The 24,639-nt window shown below is 34.1% G+C and overlaps 2 protein-coding genes across 9 annotated transcripts in view; one reads left to right on the top strand and one right to left on the bottom strand.

Moving 5' to 3' along the window:
* The first annotated feature begins 2,575 nt into the window (after positions 1-2,575).
* Karl (lipocalin/cytosolic fatty acid-binding protein Karl) lies at positions 2,576-8,590 on the top strand. Its single transcript, XM_018508573.1, has 4 exons — positions 2,576-2,862; positions 5,458-5,686; positions 6,142-6,313; positions 6,684-8,590. Exons 1-4 carry the CDS (start codon positions 2,701-2,703, stop codon positions 6,835-6,837), a joined length of 717 nt encoding a protein of 238 aa, XP_018364075.1. The 5' UTR covers positions 2,576-2,700; the 3' UTR covers positions 6,838-8,590.
* An 886-nt stretch (positions 8,591-9,476) lies between these two features.
* The window catches only part of LOC108761828 (peripheral plasma membrane protein CASK), a 165,995-nt gene continuing 150,832 nt past the window's right edge, over positions 9,477-24,639 (bottom strand). For 2 of the 8 annotated variants that reach the window (XM_018508565.1, XM_018508571.1), the window contains 8 exons: positions 20,690-20,719; positions 17,571-17,808; positions 14,842-14,898; positions 12,659-12,778; positions 12,037-12,153; positions 11,811-11,918; positions 11,403-11,578; positions 10,049-10,228 (listed from right to left, as the gene is read on the bottom strand). In XM_018508565.1, the coding sequence (XP_018364067.1) occupies positions 10,049-10,228; positions 11,403-11,578; positions 11,811-11,918; positions 12,037-12,153; positions 12,659-12,778; positions 14,842-14,898; positions 17,571-17,808; positions 20,690-20,719 (1,026 nt within the window). Of the gene's footprint in view, positions 10,229-11,402; positions 11,579-11,810; positions 11,919-12,036; positions 12,154-12,658; positions 12,779-14,841; positions 14,899-17,570; positions 17,809-20,689; positions 20,720-24,639 lie in introns of all 8 variants that reach the window. The other 6 variants (XM_018508566.1, XM_018508567.1, XM_018508569.1 and 3 more) reach the window with 4 other exon arrangements.

Below are 24,639 nucleotides of genomic sequence, written 5' to 3'. Positions count from 1 at the left end.
TATATTACAAGATATTTTTTTTAAGGTAATCTCCTAGCCTCTTTAATCTAATGTTCCTTATTTCTCTTTGGTTTTATTCTCTTCCAGCTAAAAGCATTAATCTAACACCCAATACCTCTTTTATATTAAATATCTGACGCCTTCAATTTTTATCATGACACATTAGTTTGGCGTTCCGAAATATTTTCGTAAGTGTGATTGTCATAGAGGAAAAGGATGTGTGATAAAATAATAAACTGACGAATTGATAATAAGTTTATCAATATAGCAGATTGTTCGGCGTACATTCATTGCGGTTCTAGAATGAACTGTTTCATATACATGTATACATGTATACGTGCAAGTATAATTAAAAATATCTTTTTATGTACATACATATATACATTTATATTTGCTTTTCCTGTAAAGCGTAAAGGATTCCAAAGACATATTTTCTATAAAATACGTAGCATCTCATTTATGAAAGAAATGTACATTACGAAAAATATACTTGGCGTACAAGGCTACTCTTGATAAATATTGTAAAAGTTATATGTAATCATTTAATAAACAGATTACGCAGTCCAACAATTTGCGGTCAAAATGTCGATGAAGTCATTTTGCTCAAACAACTCTCATCCCAGCGATAAACTTAATTTTGTGGTTTACTTACAGGAAAGCAACTAAACTTTTAAACTTACAATTAGATGACCCGAATAACCAGACCTGAAATCATGAATCTGATATTCTTTTTTATTGGAGGAACGGAAACAAAAAGTTTCGAGTTGCCTAAAGAGGACAACTTAATTTTCAGTTGCAGTAATATGTAAGCTTTAATATAATAAGAAAAATTTTTTAATTTTTCTTTATTTTTTTATCTCAAACTATTACAACAAGTATATATTCCTTTTTTTTAGTAAATTGAAGCAATGCAACTATATAAAAATGTAAAGTGTATATAGAATGTAAAATAAATATATTTATCTTTATATATTTTATTAAAAATTATTAAAAATTATCTAATTATTATTAACTAATTATTATTAAAAAATAAATATATTAATTATTATTAAAAAAAAGTTCTAATACGTATAATCCATAATTCTGTATAGCTTAAATTCCTATATATAAATTTCATACAATAAAAATGTAAAATTAACTATAACCAAATATAATCAGAATTCGTCATGTACGAGATACATGAATAAAATGTTTCGTATCAATATCGTATGTTAAACACGTTTACTTCGAGCAGGTTGCTGCATATTGATATCAGTTTAAAGAGATATTGTACTATTACCGAATCGATTTTCAATTGTGCATGGTGAATAATAATCAATACGTATGTATCACGTACACCATGTACTTAAACGACATAAAAAATTTCTAAAAATGCATAAATAAATCTATAAATTATTGTTATTTTTGGCTTTATTATTTACAAACATAATACTTTCGATGATATTTCATCCTCAAAAATATTATCTTGAGCACTTTAAAGTTATTACTAAAAATAAAATCATCTCTCAAAAATCTTATGTATCCATTTTTCTGCAAAACGGTTTACTTTGACAACATCTCAAAGATAATCAGAAAAAATGTTTTGCTAAAACGAGCTAATCAATTCACATATTCTTAATCCAATAAAAAAACAATAAGTTAATGGTAAAGTGCATCGATTACATTGCTATTTCTTTATCCTAATTTGTACATGTCATTATATATTCATATACATAATGAATACATTGCGTTGCATTATCACGTCCAATGTATTCAAATTAATCAGTGCTAAGTGTGTTATTGTTTAATGAAGATATACCTACGCATACTATATGAATATATATATGCACTATACGAACTAAGCTATGTACACATCTCATTTAAATATATATACATATATACTATATGTATAAAACAATTAATATAAACTGACACGTTATAAATACGTGTGTATTTCTTTGCTAATTCACATTTGAATTATAGAAATATTTTTTGTTATATTAAAGTGCACATTATATTATATTTAAAATTATATGAATTAAAATAAAATTTATATGTTTATTTATTTCTTGTAGATTGATTTGAATAATAAAATTGTTATGATCGTGTCGATAACCAAAAAATTATCTCTATTTCTGCAATCTCTATCTTTATGTATGCATTATATTATTTTATTTTGTGTATTAATTTTGTGTGTTTTTGTAAAATCATCATGTCGATTACCTATCATTAGTACGAATATAATTCAACTCTTTCACGAGAAATAACTATCGTAAACTTCACAATCGTGAAAGGATCGCAAAAATCTTGCAGACGAGGTCTTTCACTGGTCCCAGTCGGGAACAAAGCCAGAGAGAACAGGACAATCCGGAGAAAACGAAGTGACTCGGGAATATAGCGTGTCTCTTTAGCTATAAACGGCGATCACGCCTATGAGTCCTGGGTCCCAGCCGGCGCTAGTTATGAGGATTGTACGTGCGGAACAAGTTGCCGATTGAAAACGAAGGAACAGCAAGAATGCAAAGGGAGGAACGTGATAGTGGCCACCCCCTCTTCGTCCGTGTAATAGTCATGAGCCGCGCGTCCGTTCTTCGTACATTCGGTATGTACGTGGCCTTTAGTCGCTGAGCAAGACCCGACAGTCGAGGAGAGACGTCGTGCGCGATCCAGCCGATCAGCTTGTACCGTTTATTGTGAGCGGAATCTGAATGCACGGTAAAGATGCATCCCGGAACGAGACGACGTTCGGGATTCTACTGGTTGACAATAACGCTGCTTATCATCGGATTTCTCATCGGCGACGCCGACAGTGTTTGGAAGAGACGGGAGGATAAGACCAAGTGCCCAAAAGTGAAGGGAATACGCAACTTTGACATATCCGAGGTATAGAATCTTTTGCAATTTACAACGATTGAAAATCAAACAATATAAATTTTCCGATTTGTACATTTTAAATGAGAATCGTTTACGTTTAAACAGTTCGTGTATAATAAATACAAAGATTGTCTCATGTACGTACAATGATAAATCAACAGAAAATTTGAACTCTTCCTTGTTTCCGGAACTGTGGATTCCAATTATATAAAATTTTGTAGATCGTTTTTTTATCAAAAGAATATATATATATATATACACACACACACACACATATGTATATATGCACATATTTAATATGACTATAAAATATTTATAGTCACATTTAAAAAATGTTTACATTCTGAAATCGCGAATATTTAATTTTTATAATTTGACAAAGAATTAGATTTTCGGAAAAGTCAATTCTACATTCTTCGAAAGAAATAAATTACATTATAATTAAGTTTTATTAAAAAGTCTTTATAATATTACAATTACTTTTATAATTCAAAATTAATTCTTGTGTTAATTGTAAAACTTGAAATTGTCACGAAAATCAACATTTTCGCCATTAGTAATGATTTAAGCGTATTTTTGCCGCTTCATTTAATTGTTTTATGTAAATTAGATGAGTGTTTGATGCATTTCATTCAACGTACAATATTGGTGCGAAATAATATGAAGTGTACTGACATATTACACGCCGCTGATGTGATTTCTGAAACGGATAATGAACATTTACTATTGCCGAATATGTCGATTGAATATTAATTATATACGGAACATAATTCACAATTATTCATTAGGATCAATGTGCAATAGCGATAGAAACGATCGTTTACCGTATAATTAACAATAACATAATTTGACATGAAAGTAGTAAAAGCTGTCAAACATATCTATACATATTATATTAGTATTCCCACTAGTATACCGCGAATAAATTTAACACACACTACGCTGTTAACTTTTAAACAGGTTTTGAATTAAATGTATTAAAAACTTACTAACTGTACAGAGAAAAAATTGGCCAAACATTTTGATGACCAAAAACAAGATATATTTTGCTTTAATTTATGAGTTTGATAAACAAATAAGAGTTGACAAATGGCTTTGCAGAATATAAAGTACTTTTTTTTTTGCTAAATTTATGAATTCACGTTTAATTTCTATAGGAAATCCATTTTCGAAAATTATGTCATGTATGAATTAAATCTACCATTTTGTTTTTTGTTTAAGTAGTCGTACATACAGCTCGGCAACTCTGTTTTAAAAACTACGGAAAATCGATTGATCTAATTTTCTAATGTATAATAAAGTTGCAATAGAAACTTGACAATAAATAATATAAATGCGGTTGCAAATTATAATATTTAATATTTAACAGTGTACTTAATTATTTAATAAATTTTAATAAGACAAAAAGAAAAAATGAAGAGAAACCATTTTACAAGAATAATACTTTGAGAAGTTCTTTATAATATATATTATTTGCGAATATGGAATAATAGAATTTAGCGATACTTGCGTAGACTTTCTTTCCAGAGCTACGTTCGGCGGATTTATTTTTAGATTTGATACGTATTTATAGGAAGACTACAGACGTGTTCACATAGAAGCGACAATTTCCGTTAGTTTGCTTTTGTCATAAATGGTGATATGTACTTTAAGTGAAGTGGATTGTATTGCAAATACGTTTTAATTCTTATATTCTTATATTATCAATTTTGGAAAATTATGAAATAATTAAAGCAAGATGCAACTTACATTTAAATAAAGTTTGTGGCTTTCTTTATGAACATAATATAGATAGTTTAATTTCAAACTATTCCTATTTTATTGTTTTTATTTGGCATGAATTTAGATCAAAATTTTAATAAATTTAAAAAGATAAAAAAATTGTATACATATGGAAAATATTACATTGCGTTTTAGACCGGGTGTGACTTTATAAGAGATATTATAGGCTCTGAACCCGAATACATATATCTCGTGATAACTCAAAACTTCGAAGTGTCCCACGTTTCCGTTATAAGTCTCATCAATTTGTTGCATGTTTTTGCAGATAAGATAAAGCGTATATTTTTGTACTTCTTCAGTTTTATTTTTTAGTAGTGATAAGTAAGAATTATTATTTTATACGAAACTTATTAATAGAATTTCTTCGTATATTTAGCAACAGTTAAACATTATTATACAAATAAATTTCTTATAAAAAGATAAAGCAAATCAAAATAAATGTTGCATCAAAATTTAATGTATTGAATATAGTAAAAATTTAATTTATACAAGTACGTTTAAATGATATAATTAAACAATATAATAAATTGTGAAAAGTAAAAAAAAATGTTAAACGAATTTATGAGAAGTACAAGAAAATTTCAATAAATCATGTCTTTGAATGAAAACGAAGTGATAATCATCTAGAAAATTTTTGAACGTATTTCTAATGCTAACGTTTACTATCGAGTGCGATCGCTTGACCCGTTGGCCGCACACATTTATTAGCATACGTTAGCGCGAATAAAATCGGTACGGCGTAGTAAACTGTTGTGCCTATTTCACGCGTGACTTCACGCCTACATACATTCGCACGTAACAGATATCTTGCGCTTCTTGCAGTTTCTTGGATTGTGGTACATAGTACAATACTATGCAAGCTCAGAGGAAGCCCTCGTGTACAGATGCATGAGAGCCGAGCTCTCGGTTTCGCCTGAAAACGCTGAAGTTACCATGAATTTCACTTACAGCTTTACTGACGATCCTATTAACGAGCTGCTCGTTGGTAACATCACATGGAAAATCCCTTCGCCGGACTTACCTGCTCATTGGATGCACGCTGAGTTACCATGTAAACACAGTTACTTATCTCGCAACAATCTAATTTCTTTCAATTTTTCTATTGTAATGAAAAGAAGTTTCATATTTTATTTTGCCCTTTTTTTATGATTTATTCTAATTTAATTTCAAATTTTTGATTAGTTAATTCTTTTCATTCAATTTTTTCTTTTATTCATTTAAAAAAAATTAATTTATCATAATGTTAAGCCGGATTCAGATCAAGCAAATGACAATAAACAATTTACATTCACGATACCGTTCGATTTCCCTTGAAACAAGTTGTTTATTTGTGTTTGCTCATGCTCGTTAGTCATCTGGAGCCAGCTCTAGATGTAAACTTCTTGCAAGATATACTCTCTGAAAAATAAATTTTCTAAACGAATCATTAATTATAAAAATTTAATTTGGTTAAAATAAATATTATTTTTCGTAGAATTATTTTATGGCGAGTTCAATATTTTCCAGACGAAGGAGTGTATAATACATACGTATTAGATTCGGATTATAAATCCTGGGCGTTACTAATGCATTGTGCTGAAAAGAGTAAAAGCCCAAGATATTTATCTAGCTTCATCATGAGCCGTGAAGCGAGCCTCGGGGCAAATGTCATTTCTTATCTTCGAGAGAAACTGCCTAGGTATATTTCTCTTAATATTATTCTGATTACAGTAAAATTGTTTCTTTAAATCTTGTTAAACATATACATCTTTCGAAAAATAATTTTTTAAATACAATAATTTTTAAAGTACTTCAATAGAAGATATGAATACAATTTCATCAATTTTAAAAGTCATTTATTTTTAAGATGCTTTATTAATGATGTATGAAAGAGAAACGATAATTTCTTGAATTAAATTTTTATGCATGCCAAAAACGCTTGTTTTATAAGAAATTAATAAATAATTGAAAACTTGAATTAAAGTAAATATTATATTATCGTAGCCTCAAGAATATTATATTATCGTATTATTTTTTGAGATTAAAAATAAAATTTTTAATACGTGTAGATATGACATTGACTTGGAGTACATGTTCCCTATGGACCAAAAGCAGTGCAATAAGACGGACAATTCGGAAGATATGCTTATACCGGCAGTGGCACCAGCTAAAAGGAGCCATATCAGAAGGCATCCGTTGAAACGAAAACATAGAGGCCAATAAATTTCGCTCAAATCAAACGTCTCTTCATTACTTTGGGCTAATTTTATTAATTCAATTAACAACGTGTTATAATATTCTTCGTCTCTTCCTCTTATTTATAATTACATAATTATAATGAACATGTTATTGTTTTTCTTTAGACCCGTCGTCTCTCTCAATATCTTAGCACAATTCATCCAAATTAATTGAGACACATGTGCCGCAGCACGTACGGTCATCATGATCACTGTCATTATTTATCATCATCATCGTTATCATTAGCATAACAGTCGTCAGATTATCACTCAACGCACCTAGTACTTAATTACTAGATATGGCAGCTACAACTTATAAGAAATATTACAAAATCACTTGTGATTCATGCTTCTCGCGCTTTCGCAATGTTTTACGCATACGAACGCTATCACACCGACGGGCAACCTTTTTTTCTTGTGCGAGCATTTTCGTTACTCGGCAAATTCATATCTGGCTTTGTAAAAATCGTTTCTGTCCGATGTTATAGTTACCGGTCCTCGCAAACGTGACATTGCGTGACGATATCGTGACCCTCCCCTTCATTTATATGCGTTTCTAAAATATATAATAATCGAGCGCTTCTGCCACGACTGGTTCGTGTCATCCTGCCGTGGTCGCGCGGAATAGGAAGAACGCATCGGGGGAGCGAGACACAAGCCTATATAAATTCGCCTATATGTTTCGAGATCGTTGCGACGACCGAGAAAGAGAGAGAAAGAGAGAGAGAGAGAGAGTGAGAAAGAGAAAGAGAAAAACAGACTGATGAAGTCAAAGCTTCAACAGATCTGTGATAAACGCAACGTTGTCAACTTTAAACTATCATACCACGCCCGCATGTATACACGCATTCATTCCTTCGTTCTACGAGCATATACATATGCAAATCACCTATTAGTCTCCTAGTAATTTTTTTAATATTAATTAGTCATACATTTAATTTTTTTTAATCCTTTGTAAATTAATTACCTAGTTTTTAAATCTGTATATTGTAAACCTGCACTCGCGCGCATGCGATTGCGTGCGTACGTAATGTGCGTATGTATGTATATTGTGTGCGTGTGTAGACAAGTGGGCGGTGTGGGTTGGTGTATGGGGACGCGTGGATGCACGTGTGTACCTCTCTACTGAAGAGATGTGTGTCATTATTTCATATAGCTGGTAAACTATCTATTTATCTGAAATTTACGTTTTATAAATATCCTATAAGTAGATCCGCGTTTTTGTCATTTCGTCATTCGATTATACGCTTTTGTACGAAGGTGTAAGTAATACGAACCGAGTGACATTATAGTTTTGACGTGTGCCCATATGTGTATGTATGTTATGTACTTGCGTGCGTGCGTGTGCTTGCGTGCCTGCGTGAGTATGTGTGTATGTAAATGTATGTGTATGTCTTGTACGAACTTAAATAATCTTATACAAGCGCTTCCGAATAAGCACTTGTATAATTCTCACTGCCGGATCGGTATCCGCCGTCTATGCATTCGTCCGGGATTTGCAGTACGGCTTCGTGTGTTTGTATATAGGAAATATAAGATCGTCAGGTGCATCGGTGAATATTTGATTTTGCGACCGAGGAGTCTGGTGAGCAACGACGAATGGCAATAGGATGGGCGAGTGCACGAGCGAGCGAGCGAACGAGCCGTTTCGCCCCGACGGCGGTCTCGATTGTCAAAAGTAGAAAGGTGAGAGAAGTTCGGCGGGCGATAGAGAGAGAAAAAGAGACAAAGGAAAAAAACAAACGACAATCAATTGCGAAAGATACAAAAGGCGAAAGAAGCGCTTGCGTATACGCGTAGATTCGTCGCGGTGGTAGAGGTAGCCGCGACGAGAGATGAACACTCGTTAGATATTAGCAGAAGTACTAGATGAAACCGGCGAAGTTCCCTACTACTTAAAGTTACTGTTAAATGACGGACGGCCGGCAGCACACCAGTTCCTATTATTCTTCTATTGTTCTTCTTTTTCTCTTTTGACTAAACGATCAGAGAAACGCGAGTTTCGATTATTGCGACAGGACCATCTTTCACTATATATATATACACATACATACATTTCACACACAAACACACGCATACATACATACATATACATACATACGTATATATATGTAATTACGTACATATATGTATGGATGTATACACACACACACACACACACACACATACATTATATTCATGAGCACTGCCGTGCCGCACGAGAGATCTCTAGCTTCTTTTCGTTAAATAATTACGATAAAGTATGATAGGAGGCAATTACAGTTTACGGAAAGTCGATAGATTCCGCAGATAAAGGGTACGAAGATGCAGCCGCTCGGTTGATGTCCGCGCGAAAGTATGAACGACTATTGTTTCTCGTTTTTGGTTTTCCACATTCTGCGCGACGTTCTTTGATCCTTGTTATCGCGTTGCCGTATCACTGCACATAGTTCGCGTTCGTAAACGTGATTGCCTTGAGCGTGGAATCACGAGAAATTCGTATGTGAATTCGTCGAAACCGTGCCAGGAATGTGTCGAAAGAAGCGACAAACTGCGCGGAATAAAAAAGAAAGACAGGCATTCGTTCAGCAGTCTCATTTCAAAAGAAGTCTCAGCTGATCAGTGTTGCTCCTTGTCTTATCTTTTAATCTTCAAAGAAGGAAGACGGAACAGAGGGAGAAGGAGATGAAATCAGGAAAGAGTTGGTGGTCCGCGAAAAAGCGTCCGTTTCTAGACGCACGTGACGACATTATTGCCGTCACTGATCTTCGTCGTGCTTCGATGATGACGCGTTCCATTTCCGGATGATCCGACGCCTCGGTAGCGGACGCAACGGCGATACTCATCGATGGATCAAGATGACTACGATACGTCGCTGGTCTTCTCTCGTGTCTCGCGACTGATAATAACAATTACGATGCGATGGAAAGAATTTCATGAACACACGGCCATCGTATAGTCACGCACTTTGATCGTTTTCACCGTCGAGCCGATCGACGGCGAGCATGTTTGCTAGTACGTTGAGTACGTCCTACGTGCACGACGTAATTGTCTGCGGCGTATTCCTGTTGGACGCCAGTGACTGTTGACGGCAAATCTTCGCGTCGAGAGGACCGACCGTGATACGATGATCGTCACGGCACCAGCGATCACTGTTTCATCCTCGATGAGCCATTGCAATCCGTGGTGACGATGTGACGAATCGGTGAAGACCGCTGTCAGTAGACCCAAGAAACGGGCACCCATTGTGGTGTCGTGTGAACGCGTTCAATCGCAGCCTCCAATTGGGCGATCGTCTCGTCGAGATCGTTGTTCACGATGGTCAAATCGAAGAAATGCCCATATGCCTGCTTCAGCATGTCCGACTCTTTCGCCAAACGTTCTAAACTACCGTCGAACTGAAAGCACAAGAGACGTTTATATAAAAATCGTACTTGTATGCTTAATAGAAAATCGATTTAGTTCGAAAATATTCAGAATATAATTTTCCGATGTAATTTTCTACGAAAACATTTAATCCATCTTTTCATGTTTCTTTTTTAGGGAGTGTCTCGTATATTTTCACATCGAATAGCTTATACGTTTAAATAATTCCATATATTTTTTTTAATGAAAATGAAGTAAAGTTGATTACGCATTTAATCCAACGTAGAATAGGGAATGTAATAGTCTTTACTTATATGTATATATATGGATTATATTTATGTCATCATCAAAATCCTTTAATGATTTCCTCTCAAGTGTATTTAACGGACTGCTATCAGTCGATTAGTCATTCAGAACAAGTGAAGCGGTAATTGTTTGCCCGATTAATCCGGCAAATTCATGATTCATTTCAAGATCACTGAACGGTTTGCTTAATTGCTTAATTGGCGTGCCAAGTATTCCTACTCGCATCACACATCAAGAATCAAGATACGTTCAGTTTAAAGGAAATATTTACTGATATCGATGATTTGTATATACGTACTCTTCAATAAGCTCTTTAGCTTGTAACTTGTCGTTTTTTATGTGAATTATTGTAGATCCTGTTAAACACATTAATCTCAGTTTACATGGTAAACGTTTTAAGGCTAGTACGTTTATGTTTTAGTTAGAAAACGTGTACCGTGGAAAGGTAAATTAGCATATCCTTTCTAGACATGTCGTTCTTGATTAATTATACATCGTTGTTTAATGCGAAAAGTAAATAACGTTTGCAATTTAAAATTATCCCGTTTTACATAAAAATAAATGATTAGCAATCGCAAACAAAATTTAAAAAATATGTATATTAAACAAAAAATAATAAAATATGTAATTAACATTATCAATTATAATGTACATAATTAATATATTTCAAATTAATTATTGTAGAGTTATCATTCAGAATGGAAAATTTTATTCAATTTTTTATATAACTTTATGTTTTTATATAAATTTATGTATATTATATATATTTCTCCATGTGTGTGTATCAAGAAATTTTATATTATAATAAAATGCATTCGCTAAATCGTTATGCGAGCTACAATTTGCGAAAAATATCCAAAATAGTAGTTTAGTTTTTTTGTGAATTATTTTTATACTTACATCTGTAACATTTGCAAATGCTGGTGCAGCGATGAAAACGACGTAAGGTGCAAATTCAGCAGTCCGTAAAACTTTCAGTGCCTGTGGCTCAACATCCAATATGGCCATTCTGCCTTCTTCGTGAATTTTGCGGATAGTTTCAAGCTTAGTTCCGTACATAGCATCTTCATGCGTACCTATTCATAAAAAAAAATAGGTTAAATTTTAATATTTAATATATACTGTTTCTAATGTTTCAAAATTGTGAAACTTATTATCTATACTTCTAAATTAATAATTCTAACAATTAATAATAATCAATACTCTTCCATTAATTATCAATTCTAAAATTAAGAAATTATTAATAAATTAATTATTTATTAACCAATTTTAATAAATTAAATAAAAATTTGCATAGGCATAACTTACCGTATTCGAGGTATTCATTAGCAGCTATATCTGCCATCATTTCATCATGCGATACGAAATAGTAATTACGACCATTTTCTTCGTCACTTCGTGGAGGCCTCGTTGTATCTATAAAAAGAACATATTTAATAAGTCTTCCAATAAATATATCATTTTTAATTTTACACATTTCTAAAAATAACATTTAATTAATTCAGAATTATATTAAAAAATTTGAAACACTTACGCGGAATAGGATAGGCGTATTTATCAGGATGCTTGGAAATAATCGTATTTTTTATGTGTCGTCGACCGACACCATGTGCTCCCAATAATACTAAAGTTCTCCGTTGGAAGGCAGGATCTATATGCAAAGAAAAGTAATATATAATATTCAAAATCAATAATTATTTATTTCCTATATAAATGTTATAAAACATATTAAATTATAGCTCTAATTCTATCTAATATAAATTTTGAGACATTTTAATAATGGAATTATCACTGATAACACAGTTCGATTAAAAATTACTTTTTTGCTGAAGTGCCATAGTACATATTCCGAAGATTTTTCTCGTGCTGAACATGGTGCCGTTGACAGAATTTGCATGGCATGTCAGGATTTTGAATAAATTGAGAAGAAAATGGGCATTTTTACCCCGATTTATTCAAAATCCTGACATGTCACACAAATTTTGTCAAGAGCATCGTATTGAGCGCAAAAAATCTTCGGGATATGTACTACGGCATTTCGAAAAAAATTTGATATTAAACTAATGTATCAAAAAATAAAAGAATTACATTTTTTTTATATTACAAGTTATTCTTATGTTTATTTAGATTTTTTTAGAACTGCAACTAAAACTCACAAGGAAGCTTCACGACCTCTTCGTAGGTCACCAGGTCCAGCTGGTCGAAAACAGCGTTGTGCTTTGCAAGATATTTATCCTTGTATTGCTTCTTTTTCCGGCCGAATATTGAGCAATTTACTGCAAGCAGAAAAGATTGTTAATATATATAAATGCCGCGAAACCGGAGATGAAGCTATTTCTTTTCGAAAACCCGGTGTAAACTTGCAAATTACTGTGCAAGTGTCATGTTACGGAATCCATTATCCGTGCTAACTAACAAGTTACGTGCCTTTATAGTGTCGATGAACGACCGCTAAATTGATATTAAAGTACGATCACAATGACGTAACCGTCGCAACGAAATTGGCTCGCAAAATTCAAATGTATATACGAATGTGAAAGTGTATCAAAAATTATGCCAGCCAATGATGGTTAAACTCTTTACGATGCAAGTTGTGTAATTATCTATTAATGAAGTTCCCTGGTTTATATCGCCAAAATATAATGAGGCACGACAGATATTTTCCGTAATTGCGCAAAGAGGGTCGTTCACGTCGCTAAAATATTCCCTGATATTACTTCTCCTAAACATGTATCACCCAACATAGTGTGTTAACCTATTGGAAACATAGTACGCATCGACGTGTGCACTTAATATTAGCAACCCTCCGGAGCATCTTGAAAATTAATGCTAACACGAAGTGATAAACTACTCTGCGAATATTGGTTCCTGGATCAAGCAAAATTTTATCTATTGATTATAAAAAGAATTTCATTCAATCAGCCAGTTTGAAGGAAGCCATGCCCAAAGGCACTTGGGGAAGTCCTATTGAGAGAGGGGTGTTCCAGCAGGTCACAAGATGATAACGTAAAGTCGATGATTAATTGATGCGTGAGTTGTTAAATAAGTGACATAATAGGGGAACCATGGTGAATTGTCTCGTGAATATTATTTTCGCGATCACAGAACTACTGTATACTAGAATATGTATACTAGGGAGATTCGTGTGGGACTACAATATATCGAAGCTGCGGATGATAGCTCGCGTGATTGTGCAAACCACGATATCTTGCCAAAATATCTAGACAATTGAAGATGGATGAAAATACATATATGAAAAGAAAAGATTTATATTTCAGAACCAAGAATGAGGATGAAAATATCGTTTCTGAGATTTTTGGCAAGGTATTCTCAAAAGTATCATTACTCGCTATATAACATTTAGAACAATCAATTAATTGTCTATTATAAGCCCCGATTGTAATCGTGCTGCCGCGTACGCTTGCAAGTGAAATCGTGCGAAATAAGCATAAGTGTGCGTTGAATGTTTTACAGCAAACGCATGCATTAAAGCACGCATGTGTAAAAGCATCTATTAATTTATAATGCAGAATATATCATAGTACCCATATTAATCAATTATAATCAGTATGATGCTCTCTCGAAATATTCCGCAACGTTACAAAATTTTTCATTTAGACAAGTTTGGAAATTGAAAACTTTTAAAGCTTTTTTGTTATTGATGTTTAATTCCATATTGTTTATATCAATTATGAAGAATTCACATAATGGCATTCATTTTCATGCATTGTGTGAGATACTTTTACAATTGTGTAATTTAATAATACAGTTTTATGAAGATCTATATCAAAATCAATATCTTTTAAATCAAATATGCAAAGTTTATTTTATAATAAAATTATTATAGAGATGTACTTTTTGCCAGGTATATGTATTGTATGAATATTTATTCAATATCGAATAAGCGTAATACATTTATTACGTACACCAGCAATAACGTAGCTCTCGGAACTTCTTGTTCACATAATTTTGTTAATGGTACCAAGTCATTTGCTAATTGGAAGTTAAAAACTTAAATGTATTACACAATTCTTTGTAAATACTTTGTAAATATTAATACAAGTGTTTTATCAAATATGAAGATACTAACAATAAGTATCGTCCGTACATTTATATTATAAAATTACGACAATAATAAATTTCATGTATAAAATGAATTTAAAAGTAAAAGCTTCGTGCGCCCGTTTCCATAAATCGCTGAAAGAACGATTGTCCCGTTTTTTTATCTTCTCTCTGTATTGATGCGTGTGTTAGAAGCATGGATCCAGTCTGTACTTCATGCGTCTAAAAGTACGTCCTATGTGATTCTACACGTGTCTACCTGAAGGCAGAGACGTACCTGTCGAACCGTCGCAGCCTTCGGTGTGAGAAGAACATCCACCTTCTCCTTCAGCATCTAGCCCCGCATAACACATATAAACAACAGATATATCACTGCAGCTAATTATTCTTGTATGCGCTAGCTCTCCATTTGCCTATTCCTAATCCGTCCTTCATGCCACCCACTTACGCCAACAGGCGCATACATAGAGATATACGGCGACCGAAACTTTCTTGCTACATGTTCTTAAAGCATTTAAATCTTGATTTGCATACGACTTCATAGTCGCAATTCGTAATTAGATTTCAAATCTGGCTTTTAACGTTACATTTTAAAATCGTATAATTATTCCTTCTATCGTATCTCATTTGCAGTTTCATCGTGATCTGTGTTTTTTTAAATTAAGTGGTCTGGCTATTAAATATGTATCATAAACATATGGAGTAAACAACTCTTGTGCGAGTAATAAACTATCTTGCGTATAATTCGATACGCTTTTCCTAACATTTTGTTGCTTTTGCCAACTTATAATACCACAACAGCATCTTTTCTTCAAAAGTAAAAGATTTATGGTTAACACAAAGGCAATGGTATTTTAAAATTTCATGGATCGGTAACTATCCAAAGTAACGATTACGTTTGTGCTTTATTTCTAGCGTCTGCAGATGATAGATGCTTTTAGCCGGAATGGCTTCAGGAACGTTCATACCCAGCTTTGAGATTCGAAATCAATACAGGTTTATACTCTTCACGTGGGATTTGAATTATAAAATCTTTTCGATATAACGTTTAAAAAATTCAGCCTCTCTCAGAGTAATTAATTATACAATTTAATAAGATGTATAAACATCCCCCCCAATCTAAATACTTAAATATATTTATCTAATTAAAATTTAAACATGAAAACTGTATTCGATTAACTATAATCACATTCAATATTAAATACGTGAGATGTGGATTTAAAAAATTTATATATTTTAAATTCGTTAGTCTATTTCTATTATCATATACTGTTATAGACATGCAGAATGTAGTAGATCATTCATATTACACTTTTTCTTGGAAATATGCATAATAGTTGAGAAAAAATGTTCACTCCTAAAGCTTATCTAAATTATTTAACACACAATGTAGATTTCAATTTTCCAGAAACTACCGGAAGTAGGGTAAACCTGAGTCAAGTCCAAACTATTAAATAGGGAGATAGGTCATGTAGAGTATAGAATAAATTTTAACTTAAATCGCTGATAACTTTTGATGTCTGGATAAATGAATGACTCATAATCTGTAACGTGTTCTTCTTGTAAATCATAGTCATAGATAATATAAAAAAAAGTTTAAGCAAGGGTTGTTTATTTTTAAAAGACACATCCAACTATTTTTTCGACTTATGTATTTATATTAACAATTTCAGATTCGACTCATGTTTATTCTTTTTCGAGAAAACCGAAATGCTGTTAAATATAGTTTAGAAAACTAATAAGAAACAATGAATATTTTTAATAGTAAAAATTTTTTTTTTATTTCCGGTTACTATTTTTTCATTTCCGACAAAAAGAGATGATACGGATGATCTGATATAGATTCTGTATAATATTATGGAAACGTTAATATTCACACAAAATACATTAATATCATAATTAAATATTTATTATTTATTATTAATTGTATGCACTATTAATTGTTAATAATTGATACGTACTATTAATTATTAATTTCATTTACATATAGATACTGTTATATTTTGAAAGAATTATTACAGTTTACAAAAAATATAATTAATGTGCGTGATTTTTACATTTTCTCAAATCTAAGGAGTTCCAAATTTCTTTAAAATATTTCCTACATTAAAAATAAATAAATATATCATGTATGAAGTAATATCATAAATATCAAACACCATTTTGTTACTGTTCAAAATATTTTGGGGATCAACATCGGTCAAACGATAATTACCTAACTAATTCATCCTGAATGAAAAATAGTACACTATTAATATGCATCTTATCGTACAGTATAATTGACTGATAACAACGATATCACATGCTCCATCGAAAACCTGTACACATCGAACAACACACAGACGACATCGTGTTTCATCAGCACATTCGTATTTCTGGCAGCAATGATTTGGTGAAAATCAGTGGGAATTGAGTGGAATCATCAAATGTGATTGGATGATAATGGATCGATTGAGCGGCAGTGAAAGAATGTCACGTAATAACGATTTTCTCAATCGGCGGAATTCTGACTCTCCGTTCTGTACTCAAAGATTCTGCGATCTGCTGGAACCAATGATTATCGTACTCATTCTACTCGAGTTTTTAACTAAAATTATCCTTATCTTAAAAGTTTAACGTTATATTTAACGCCAGAGAAAGAAAATTATTCTTTCAAAGAACACTTAAACAGAGGATCAGCATTGAAAATATTTTACACCAAAATCATCAAGAAATTTTATCCTCAATTGTTCGATGAAATGAAGAGGATTACACTCTAGAACAATATTTTTCGTAATTGCTATACCGAATATGTTTTCCTTTTCTTTTTAAAGAACTTCATCCATTTTACGAGATAACAATCTAAGATAAAACATGATGAAAAATGATCAATCCCCTTAAAGCGAAGAAAAAGACCTTCGACCGTACGTCGTTTTTACATATCAGATATCGAGAATCAGTACTCGTGTTCTACAGACGAGCGATTTTACACAAAAACGACCAATATGGATAGTAAAGTTACGTTACCTTGTTCTTGCTTGTTCTTCTCCATAGACATGCAAGCAATGCGCCATTCCTGAAGTTCGGGCGATGGGATAAGACCCGCGGAACCAGCCGCGTTATCCTTCCTCGCTTGCCACCAATGATGATCATCCTTGCTGATGATCTGCAGAATGTCACCGGTTCTAAAAGCGATTCCAGCCTGTGCGCAGGGTATCAATTCATCCTCCAGTGGATCGTAGTCGAATTGCGCTCGAACGAAAATCTGTTGGTGTACCAAAGATCACGTTAACATTTCTTAGAGATGGTTAAACGTCGTTAATTTTATTAATCACTGATAAATTCGACGTCAAGGATTTCACTTTGCGTCGATATATTTAATAACGAGAGAAATTATATATATATAATTATATATTAGAAATGACTACAAAGTGGAAAAATATATGTGAGATAATTGAAAAGATAATGTGCATTTTATAGTGAAATCATTAACATCTATTGGTTTAGTAAGGAAAACTTTAATTAACAACAATAAGTCCTCGACCATGAGACGTGACTAAGATATCGTTCTACGGCTATATCGATCGCTGATGGACCTACACAGCGCTGCGCTAGACATAGCGAACGAATCTAATGAAATGTTGCGAGGAAAGCGAAAGATGCGACGTAATAAGCACTGGCAATAGCTCTTGCAAAGAGTGACAGTACAATGTAGAGAATGTACAAAGTATCAATGGCAAATGGAGCGCTCGCAAGTTCGTCCGAATTTGTAGTATTGATTTGCAGTACGTTACATGGCGCATAATAGATCCAGTAAAGTACAAATGCACACGTTGTCTCAAGATAACCAGCGATCGACTCGTAGCTCGATTTCGCCACATCGCTTAAAAGTTAAAAAGGAGGGGGCACGTAAATACGAATTTCCAGACGAAATATAAAACTCGCCGGTCTCTGAACGTCGCTGTATGACGTTTTACAGTCGGTACGCAGTTAGGTCATCGACTTTAGTTTAGGGACCTGCACGGTTTTTACAGTCAATCTTGATACACTCATCGGCATTGGGGGGCGGGAATTCGTCAACTGGAGGGACACGGGAATTGTTGTGCGAGCTTTTTGTCGTAATGCCACCAGCGACACGATTCGGTCATTTAGCGATGCGCAATACGTAGTACGTGTAAAGGCATACATAGATATATAACGTATGAGTGATTCCGTTTCACAAGAAGCTCAAGCACTAGTTGCTGCACATCGCGCAAGGACAGACGCACACGTATACGCACGCACGCACGCATACCGAAGATATGCACGATGCAGATATGCGCGCGGCCACTACATGAATGTGTAAGTAAAGAACGACGCATGAGAGAAGGTATAATGTACAGTAAGTATAATGAACGATATGGTTGTAGACAGTGACAAAAGTGGCTTCCGGTTAACGCACATGTCATTCGCAAAACAGAGCTGTGAGGATTTTTAATAATGTGTGAAGAGAGGACGTAGAGGATGAAAGTGAGTGGGGGAAGAGTGAAGGATGATTTGCCATTTTCATTCTGTACGAATATTACATGTCTGGTGTATTCGTAATTGTATCGATTTTAATTACAAATTAAAGGAATTTTCTGGATATACCAAAGTCATGAATATCGACAATTCTGAACTAATTAATGAGTGCGTACTAATTAGAGTCCGTGCGTCACACGGACGAAAATTTGCGACTACGGAGTACTGGCTAAATATAGTCTGCGACTTTATTTAGCAACCAATTTATAATATCATTTTATATTATCATTCCTTTGCGTTTAATAGCTTGGCAGTTAATACACGCATATAGCGTGTCTTCATTTGTAATTTATTAATAGGATCGATTTAATATTCGTACAGATTTAACGTCTGTATGATAATTTTTTGTATATCGATGAAACTGTACGGTTATTTAGGGTCACTTCTGATACGATGGATTTCGACAAGTATATATACGCCGTTAGTATTCTATTACCGTTCATAATTGATAGTAAAAAATAAATATGATGATATGCTATATACGAAAAGAATTAAGAGTTTCATGCGTATTGATAATAATTAAGTGTCTTGAAAGTGAATTAAATTATAATATAAAACAAGTCAACATTAACTTACGTTTATTCCTAAATCTCGGATCGTATGGCGATTGCAAAATTTTAGCAATTTTGGAAATTTCGGATGTGGTAATAGAATGTATAGGAATCGATATTTTTTTTTGTTTCACGGGACTGGCGATTAATCGTAGTATTGTCCTGCCAACGTGTAGCCCATTTAACTGTGAATACATTTTCATCTATACATTTCCGGTAGTAGTATGTCTCTATTGGCATCATGTCAGCAAATGTTCCCTTTGAAAATATCGAAACTTGTTCGAATACGAAAAAGAGCCACACGTTTTCAAACAGGACGTTTCCATGAATTACGTCAAGTGCTTTGAAAAGCGAAAGAACTTCTTTTAGTAAGAAATACATGAGCGCTCGGACGAAAGGAAAAATACTATTAAATTTATCTGTTGTCAATACAAAATAGTCCCTTGGGTAAAAATAGCTATCACAATTATTTGCATTCGCAAATTTTTAATTCAACAAACTTTATTTTATATTACAATTTCTCGTAGACCATTAATGATTCAAAATAAAAATGGCTTGAATAAAATTAAAATATTTTTCAGCTTCGCTTTTAATGTGTATATAGTCGAAAGATACAATGATAATTCTTATATATAGTACAATGACCGTATGCGCTTTTTACAGGCTTTTTTTTACTTCTAAAGCATTCCTCTGAGCGTCCATGCGAATAGGAATTTTTTTTATATGGAGGCATGTATAAGCGAACATATCGATACGTATTACTCGCACTTGAGAACTCCTGTCGTGAAGTAGAAGCATTGCGAAAAAAAAGGGGAAAAACATGTGGGATTAAAAGGGAAAAATTGATAAACAGGAAAATCCGAGTAAAGGTCCTACTTTTCAGCGATGGCATGTATAGATAATATAGGAACAGAGACAGTACGAGGCATGTATATATAATGTATGTGTAAGTATGAATATAATATATAAGTATATGTACGCATAGCCTTCTAACTACAGCAGTCCAATCACACCAGATCAAGTGGCGGTACTTACTAACACTGGCAGAGGCTTAATCCTGAACAACTAGAGTGTTGAGGAAACAGAAAAAAAGGAAGATCAATTAATTAATCATGTTTCAAAGTCGCACCAAAGCGTAATACGGATTAATCGAGACCCTCCCCCACGCTTACGTCGCGTGAGGGGAGAAGAAAAGTGAATAAGAATGACACAATCAATGGTAAACAGCACCTACGGTTGAGTCGCACGCGTCAACGCTTCCGAGATGCACGGTGCGCATTGCTGTGTGGCACATGCAGGCTTTACTAGATCTCCTCGTATTATTCAACAGATGTCTTTCGTACTCTCGACACCTACGAGCGTTGGGCTCCCACGCACAATCTACGCGTACGATATCCAAATTGATGGTGTGAAACCGCTGTAGTTTCGACAAAATCTCGATTCCCCGGATATAGAAAAAAAAAATCTTTCGCGAATCATTTTATTTTCGTAATAAACATGGAAATAGCATTTTCGTGTGTCTGCAGCATCGGCTTGCCGGAAATATATCTACTTTTAATCGAAGTACCACCTGTAACAGTATTCTGTACTGAATCAGCGATATAATTAAATAACTCGAGACTTTTTTAATTCTTAAAGAATATAATATATTAACTGGCACAATAGAAAAGTTTTGTTGTTTCACTGAAGTATAGAGAAGTGTTTAGAATATTGACTGTTATATACATTGTATATTTCATTGTGTTTTGCATTATGCGAGTATTGCTGATAAAGTATAGAGAATACCGCTATTGATACGCAATATATCTAATTAAGCGAACAATAGTAACAATCATTAATTATTGATCACTTATTTAGATTTTATACGAAGTGATATTACACGCATAGATTATCGTTATTTAACAGTGTGTGCCCAACACCTGCTGCGAGTCGAATGTACGAAGTAATTTCGAGCTCGCAGTTCTGCGGCACGTGTGATGAGCGTGGCGCGGAAATGCAAGTTTCGAGCGAGAACTCTCAACGCTTCCTGTCGGGAGTTGGGAGGAATCAAAGCGGACTGGTACAATTAGCAACATTCTAATGCTGAGTGGTACGCCTCGCGTTTTACGTGATAGATAAGTTTCCTCGCACGTTTCGTTGGAAATAGAACACTTTCAAGCGGGAGCAAGCCGGTAGAAGTTCTTGTGGTTCATCTCCGAGTGTAAAATCTGCGATTAGATTACCGTTTCAGTTAAGCAAAAATATGCGTTTATGCGATAAGCTGTGGTTCTGAGCTTTTTAAATTTTGTATCGAACGATTTGTACGATTTATACGAGAGACACGCTTTACAAAGTCTCAAGTGTTCATTGTGTTCGCAATGACTAAATAGTTACGCTGCGATTTCGTTAATATGTATGTATATAGTCGTTTCTGTATCAAATGAATAATGAGATAATGATTTATGATACAAGCGAATGAATGTGAAATAAGGGATAACGTCATTCTAGAACGAACAAAAAAGTAAAACCATGTATAAAAAACAATAGTAATGTAACACACAAATATAATAAAAAAATTTTGCGAATTGACTCGATAATATACTACTAGCCCTGATCAATATTTCAACCTTGTCTTCATTTCGTAGATTCAAATTACACTAGAATGCCCAGAGATAATTTGTCGACTAATGATTTTAACTATTGGTAAACAATGTTAGTTAAATATGGCGATGTCCTTCGTCAGCAAATTACATACAATGTCGTAAAATAATGCAAATTGAACGGTGAAGTTAATTAACTCAACAAATTAGAATTTACTACGTCATGAGGCAAACATAAATTTTTGACAAATCGATATTGTATTTCCCATTTCCTTCGTCTCCATATGCTGCAACACGGAAATTTCTATTCTATCTGATTACAAATTCCTATCTCGCTTCGATTCGGACGAGAGGAATAATGACGCGAGTCCCTTTTATGAAAACCGATTTCGCAGAGCTCGGCAGACGCCGCGCCTCTCCAAACTTCAGGCCGCGCTGTTCGAATAAAGTCACCGCGCAATTGTGCCCATCCCGTTTCTATAGTAACGTAAAGGACAGTGCATGGACATGGTGGTACGGTATGTGGGTTTCCGACGTGCATTGGAAGCTGCGCTCTACTTCAAAGAAGAAATGAACGGGCGAACGATGGGGAAGGTTTGACGATGGTATGCCGCTGATGGGATTTTCAGGCGACACTGGGAAAGACAATTCTACTCAGTGATATAGCAGGTACTGCGCTATCGACAACTCGTCTGGTGGACTGACTGCTGCTGATGCTGCTGAATCCTCTTGTCGATTTCCATCGAGGCCGAACTATCTGCTTCCGAGCGCCAGACCAGAAGAATCAGGCTTCGGGCTTGCTCTCGGAAGGGGGAAACAAAAAAAGAGTTGGATCGCAGTGCAGAATAAATTCGACTGAAAATTTTGCAACGGTCTATTGCGGTAGATTACCCGATTCAATTTCCAACTACCACCGGTGCTTTCTATTGTTACTAACGATTTACAACGTAATAGAAAAAAAAACCAAACCTTTTGAACTATTATCGATATCTTGCAATAATATGATACGATATTGTTCTCAAATTTTAACGTAATTTTGAAAAATATTAATTAATCAATAAATTAATTAACACACGACGGATTCATACTCTAAGCTTATACGCGTTAAATGTTTCTTAAATTGAATCAATATAATTTAGCACTGCACCGCGATACATCTCTTGAAGAATTGGTTGTGCTTTTGTGAAATGATTTTTCACTCGTTACTGTAAGGACCAAAATTCTACACATATGAATTATGATCGTAATGTCAATCGGATTTGTCAGGACGAAGAACACAGGACACATAAAGATTACCTATTTCATCCACGCATACTGCAATTAACATGTGTGTGACGTGGTACAATGTGAGTGAGGGTAGTGAACATGAAGAGCAACGCTGTGATGTAGGGGTGAAATATGATTACAGTTACCGAAGATTTTTCTATCGTTTTCGCGGATTTACCCGAGAAACCAGCATTGCTTCAGGTTTATTCGGAGCGTCGCCTGACGACAAGAAATTCTTATAGACGCCTCTCTTGCACGCGATCGTAGAAACGTACATCGAGTCATATATTCGTTTCCCATGATATCTTTCACGAAGGGACGTCATAAATCGAAAGTACAAACCGTCGGCAGACAGAAGATACGCGCGTGCTGAGAATGAAATCCGAGAATGTCGCGAGATCGAAGGATCAATTTCGAAATAGGATTTCGGTACATCCGTGTTTAATTCGCACTTTGTACGATAAAATAATCCAAAGGAAAATGTATTGAAAAGTATCGATATTTCATTAAAAAGTACCGAAAAATATAATTATAATATATTTAATCTATATATGTTTTTAAAAAAATTTCTAGTACAGTAATAAGTAATTAGAAAAAACAATAAAATACTTTTCTGGTATTATTAAAAAAACATTTTCATATCGACCGTGGCCTAATCGAATCTATTTATCTAATACACAAGATCGTTAGTAACAATTGATAGAAATTCTCTTTTTCTTAGATATTTCATAACAGCTGACTTTTCACGCGCTACCGAATTCCGATGAAAAGGACTGAGCTAATTTTCTCGAGACGTTTAATAAGATATATGAGAGAACTTTCTCGACGGCATCGCTCAAGATGTCTTCGTGCAGGGCAATAAAGTGCCAGGCGCAATCGTTGCAGAGTGCAAGAGCGACAAAATGGGCATGTAACGGGAGAGTGACAATACGGGGAGAGGGTCATGTCAAGCACGTCGGTGTGCGTATGTAGGTATGTGTGTACATCGGAGAGACAGAGAGTTCTTGTATGTAACGTTCGTCGATTCTATTTCTACGGCGGACACGGACAAAAGATCGCGTTACAGGTGACGTGCGACGACTCGTGGTGTGTTCCAGCGGTTCATGCTTTATTATATCTTCGTACAATGCTCTGTGGGGG

This window comes from Trachymyrmex cornetzi, unplaced genomic scaffold (genome assembly GCF_001594075.2).
Source record: "Trachymyrmex cornetzi isolate Tcor2-1 unplaced genomic scaffold, Tcor1.1 scaffold266, whole genome shotgun sequence".
NCBI lineage: Eukaryota > Metazoa > Arthropoda > Insecta > Hymenoptera > Formicidae > Trachymyrmex > Trachymyrmex cornetzi.
Note: the sequence above shows the minus strand (reverse complement) of the source record. Positions and strands in the feature narration are given on the sequence as shown.